Raw genomic sequence first — 5,877 nt, forward strand, 5'->3', positions numbered from 1 at the left:
TTTTTAAAGATTTTATTTATTTATTTGAGAGAGAGAATGAGAGAGAGCACATGAGAGGGGGGAGGGTCAGAGGGAGAAGCAGACTCCCTGCCGAGCAGGGAGCCCGATGTGGGACTCGATCCTGGGACTCCAGGATCATGACCTGAGCCGAAGGCAGTCGCTTAACCAACTGAGCCACCCAGGCGCCCTAAAAAAAATATTCTTTACTTTTAGGATCTTGCCAATGCTTTCAGTCTCCAGACTGAATACATCATAGAGTAGCGACACCACCACAAGACTCCTTGCTCGCAGACACAAGGGGCAGCAACACTTGTGCAAACGCCTTCCCTGGACCAGCGTCCTCACCCTAGGCACTGCTGCCATTTGGGGCTGGGCGACTTTCGGTGATGGGGGTCTGTTCTGAGCACTGTAGGATTTTTAGCAACCTCCCTGGTCTCTACCCAACAGTACCCCTCCTCCTAAGTTGTGACAACCAATGCCCTCCCAGGGGCAAAATCACACCTGGTTGAGAACCCCTGGCCTAGAACTTCTTCTGTGTTGCAAGTATGAAGGATCTTCTAGCAGATGCACATTTATCACTAAGTCACGATATGGCCCCCCCTGGCCAGAATCACGGCAGCGGGAGAACCGGGTATGCCAGGCACCACACCGAGCATTTTACCTGCATCGTCACCACAGGGGGCTGAAGGACACATGTCAGAGGGAGCTGGGATTCAGTTTGGGACCTGCTGCTTCCTAGCTGAGTGATGTGGGGCAAACTGCATGCTCGCCCGTTCTCGGTGGCTTCAGCTCTAAAGATGGGGACGAGGGTTCCTGGAGGGTGTGTATGGTGCTTAGCACAAGGGCTACAGATGTCACCAGAAGAAATGCTGGCTGTTATTAATATTCTTGCTACAGGTAACAATCCCATGGGAAAGAGTCTAGGTCTGTGGGGTTCCAAAAGGCCCATGTTCTGACCCACTAGGCTATTAGAGATTATCTAGAACAGTAGTCTTACGGGGGCACTTTTAGAAATATCTGGAGACACATTAGGTTGTCGTGACTGAGAAAAGAGGGTGCTCCTGGCATTTGGCAGGTGAAGACCAGGGATGCTGCTAATATCCTACAAAGCACAGGACAGTGCCCTACTGCAAGGAACTGTCCGGCCTCAAACGTCAACGGTGCTGCCCTGATCTTGTCCACCTTCTTCCTCAACACACCAGTCTCCTTATAGCTTGGCAGGGTCATTACTGAGTGTTGAGGCTGAATGTTTGTGTCCCTCCAAATTTACTGAATCTGCCAGCACCTTCCAGTAGGACTGCTCAGCCTCTGGAACTTTGAGAAAGAAATGTCTGCTGTTTACAAACCACCCAGTTGATGGTACTGTTATAAATGTTATGTTATATAACATACACATATACACACACACACACACACACACACACACAGCCCACACACACCCCTTCGCTTCCAGACTAAATATTTCTAGTTCCTTCAAATGTTAGCCAGTGTTTCTAAATACTTCTGATAACCCTGGCCTTCTAAGAAGCCTATTCTGGCCTTCCAGAGTACAGATCTGAGTCTGTCCGTCTCTCCATTAAAATGTGATTTCAAACAGGAAACCTCCATTTCCTACACTATCACAAAATGTGGTGAGGCCATGCTTGTCTTGTCCTTGCTTTCTCAGTGGCATCCCACTGGTGGCCGCCACATGACACTGTACCACACCAGCGACTCACACAGGCTGGTACCCGGCTGTGCTGGAAAACAGAGCCCTAATCAGGCATCATGCCTATGAGGTTTCCCAAGACCAGAAATACCTTTACCAATTCTAGCTGCACTCCTAATGGGATTTCCCACCTTCCACTATCTCTAAAGGAAATATTCCTTTGGTGTGGCTTCTTTCCAGTCAGCCTAGTCTGGCACTTCAAGATCAGTGTTCCCTTTTTATCAGGCACTCTCTGAAACTACAATTAGCAATGCATTCAGGATTTTCAATGTCTATGGAATATCAGACTTTTTTATTTTAAAAGGAAAGGAGAATTAATCCTAGCAGTCAGCAGTCTGTCTTGGGAGTTCATGAAAGCATCTCGGCAGAAAATGTTCCAGGAAGAGAGGCCGGGTGTGAATTACCAGATTAGAAGGATCTAGGTTCTCCTTATTCTCAGCCACAGCGCCCGTAACAGGACATTCCACGTACTCATACGCACGATCTTGGTGGGCGGGCACAGAGTTCATTTTGTTCTCACAAGTTGGGTTAGATGGCTCTGTGCTCACGGGACAGCCTGAAATAAATCAAGTAAAAAAGTGTCACCACAAAGGCAGGACATCTGGCTCTCTCAATCCCGGCCCGAAAGAGCTGGATTTCTGACCAGTGATCACCATCAAAGGCAAAGCCAGGTTTCTATGGTTCCAAGCTGCCAAGAGCTAGGCTAGCTAACATTGTAATATCCTATACACCAGGAGAAGGTTCTACAAATTTACTTTCCCCTTGAAAGAGAAATGGGTACCCATTCCCTTACTGTGTCATGCCCCCAGCAAAAACAAACAAACAAAATCTCAACATTTGCAAAAGAATGTATTGTGCATTCCATGGTTTTAGAGATGGGCTAGTAGGTACCTGCGTGGGTTCCCAGCAGCGAGTTGTCGCAGAGGAACCTAAGCAGAGGTCCAGCCATGTTTTAACCGGGTCTCCCTGACTTTCAATTCAGATTCCAGACAAGGCCCAGCCCTGATCAGGACACAGGATGCCAGGCTTACTGACGCCTTCTCTCAGGTACTGGAGACAGAAGATGGAAATGAGCAGAGGAGCCTTCAAAAAGGCTCCTGGAGAAAAGTCTGAATGCCCCTCTGCTTGTGCTTTGCTCCAGGACAGAAACAAGGCACAGAAAACTACCCCCTGATGGGGTTCTATTCCCCATCAGTTGATAGCAAGCATTTAGCAAGAAAAGGCACATATTAAAGAAAATGTTCCATAGTCCACATAGGATCCAGATGCCACTTAAGAGGGAAGGTCTGAACCTACAAGAGCAGCAGCAGAAGGGGCAGCTGATGTCCAAGAATCCAGGGTGCTACTGGAAGCAAGTGTGGAGATTGAGAAGCTGGTCTTACACTGCAGAGAGGGGACAGGCACGGGGAGAGCCATGGCCCAGGAAGACAGCTGCCCAAGTAAGGGATTCTTGTGTTAGGCAGCAGCAGTAACACCAAGAATATGCTGGATGCCTGACACACCAAAGACAAGTTTCCTTTCACTTCCTTTCCCCCGTTTCTCCTCGCAGACCCTCATTCCCTAGGACCCTTTACAGCTGTCCACTTGAGGGGTGAAGGGAGACTTGCTCTACCACCTTTCCGCTCCCATTCAGAGTGCCAATCTCTCCTGGGTCACTGATCCCAGCTGGGTGTGAGAAAATACTGTTATATTTCCCATATAACCAGGAGCCCCTTTAGTCGCCTACAAATATCCACATTCTTTACTTATGCAAACAAATCTGACTGACAACTCTTCTGGATACACAGTAAATGAAATCAAACCATATTCAGGGCTCCATGATCTACCTGGGGGCACTCAGAGTAGGAACACATCAGCTCTGTCCAACTGTCTCCATTCTTCCCGTACAGAGAAACCCTGGAAGAGCACTGGGTCTGTCCTTGTCCAAGGTCACAGAGTTTTTGCTGGCTTTGCCACTTATTAGCTGTGTGGCTTTTAAGTTTCCTGAATAAAAAATAGGGAGAAAACCTACCACACAGGATTACGAGGATGGGAATGTATACTCCATCAGGCAAAGGATTTTTTGTTCTATACGTTGCTCTTCTCTCAGCGAAAAAACAAAACCCAGCAGTGCTTGGCACAGACTGGGCAGTGAGTAAATTCTTGCTGAATGACCAAGGGAATCAAAGAGTACAATGCAAGGAAGTGTTTTTCAGGTCATACTTTTATATAAACAATCTAAAGCAAATGTGGACCATCCAATCTCACCTCTGCACCCAAGGAAAGAACAGCAAGGCCATAAGCGATGACTTACTTTTACAAAGATGAATAATGCAACAGATGTAAAGTTGCCTTGACAGATAAAGACCGGTCTAGACCAAGGTTTCTCAACCTTAGCACTCTTGACATTTGGGGCCAGGAGATTTTTTATTGCACAGGTGTACTGTGCACTGCAGGATGTTTACCAGAACTCCTGGCTTCTACTCACTGGATGCAATACCTCCTCTCAGTTTTGACCAACAAAAATGTTTCCAGACATTGCCAAATGTTACCCCCCCCCCCGGAGGAGGAACGGGGGTGGCCACCCAGGTTGAGAAACACTAACTGCAAACTTTGAGGGGTAAGGGCTAATGTATGGAGCCATCACTCCACTCTCATGCACTATCTTAATTGTCACAATAGCCCTGTGAAATATTATATCCTCATCTTTCAGATGACAGGTTGCGACTTAGAAAAGTAACTTGTCTACAGTCACATACCTTGTAAGTAGCACCATAAGGACAGAACTCACTTTGCCCCACTAGCGTGTTATGCTGCCTCTTCCTCAAAATCCTTTTGAGAATTCTCTTTTGTTTTTATTTTCTAGACAAAGGGTCAATTACCTTTCATTTTCCCTTCATGAATGGGACATCCTGAAGGCGGGGATGCTGTCTGATGATCTGAAGCATCTGAGGTCTGAACAGCAACAGCAGGGGTAGATGCAGACAAACCCATGGTTGGAACCGCCGTGCTGAATGCAAACAATTCTAAACTCAAACGTGCCAAAGCAAAAAGACAGATTAATGCCTATGCCTGGACTCCGACCACTCCCTTGGTCTTCTTAATCTGCCCAACCCTTGTTCTTCCTCCTTGTCATTCTGATGTAAATCTACAGGGCAGGATATCCACTTCGAGGGATAGCTTTAATGTATTAACCCCTTTGGGAAACACTACTGTGAAATGTACACCACGCCACCCTTTAGGGGCACGTTTCTAAGATGTGCGGATTTTGGGGGTGAGGTAAAGGGGGTCCCTGAGAAACTACGTCACGGAGAGGGAATGTAGGTCTGGGTAACAGGGAGCCCTAAACGTGGTGACCCAGAGGGGAGTCCAGACTAAACCCCCACACCCGGGCTTAGAAAAGGATTGGGAATCAGGGCAGGGTACAGCGCAGAAAAGGGATTCGAGGCAGGAAGGAGGGAAGGAAAGGACCTCCGAGAGGGGAACGCGGCCAAAGTCGTCTTCATACGGCCCCTCCGCGTCCCACCTGCTCCAGTCCCGGGACCCCAAAACCCACCGGCCTCAGCCAGCCTGCTACGCCGCACCTGACTCCTGTCCCAAGCCGCTCCGAGGAGCCGGCCCCGCCTCTAACCGCCAACCCGCGGCCGCCTTCTCCTCCTTCGGTCACCGCTATCGCCGCGGTCACCGCGGGCGCCCTAGCGCACCGCTACTTCCTTTTCCGAAGGCGGGACTTCCGGGAGCGCAGGAGGCGGGGCGCGGGCTGAAGAGGTAGGGCTTCCGTCGAGCACGAAGAAGCGGGCCCGCCCCCTCCCGCCTCGACCTATAAGAGCGAGCGCCGGTTCCCCCGGCCCCGCCCCTCCATGCCAGCGCGGGCAGGGAGAGTTTAGGCTGAGCCAGAGACTTCCATAGAACGAGGCTCTGTACTATAGCTCCTTTAAAACGCAGAAGGGTTGCTTTACAGGTGTTAGTTTTAAGGTTCCTATCTCTTAAATTGTATCTCATCAGTTTTAATTATAGTAATGACTCAAAAACATCAGCAGGTGTCCAGAACTGCGGCCGACTCTGGAGATCCCCAAATGAACAAATCAAGGTTCCGGCTCCCAAGGCCTTCTTAGCTGGGTGTGTGGACTTGAAGGTCTGTATTTTCACTTACCTCTTAACAGAAATTTAGTACTTTTTCCACCAGGAAT

The 5,877-nt window shown here is 48.9% G+C and overlaps 1 protein-coding gene across 1 annotated transcript in view; it reads right to left on the reverse strand.

Moving 5' to 3' along the window:
- The window catches only part of LOC110575151 (holocytochrome c-type synthase), an 11,246-nt gene extending 5,833 nt beyond the window's left edge, over window positions 1-5,413 (reverse strand). The window contains exons 1-3 of the mRNA XM_021684080.1: window positions 5,272-5,413; window positions 4,570-4,713; window positions 2,113-2,264 (exon numbers count right to left, since the gene is read on the reverse strand). Coding sequence (XP_021539755.1) covers window positions 2,113-2,264; window positions 4,570-4,681 — 264 coding nt within the window. The 5' untranslated portion in view covers window positions 4,682-4,713; window positions 5,272-5,413. The remainder of the gene's footprint in view (window positions 1-2,112; window positions 2,265-4,569; window positions 4,714-5,271) is intronic.
- Window positions 5,414-5,877: the final 464 nt, after the last annotated feature.

Source organism: Neomonachus schauinslandi, chromosome X (assembly GCF_002201575.2).
Source record: "Neomonachus schauinslandi chromosome X, ASM220157v2, whole genome shotgun sequence".
Taxonomy (NCBI): domain Eukaryota; kingdom Metazoa; phylum Chordata; class Mammalia; order Carnivora; family Phocidae; genus Neomonachus; species Neomonachus schauinslandi.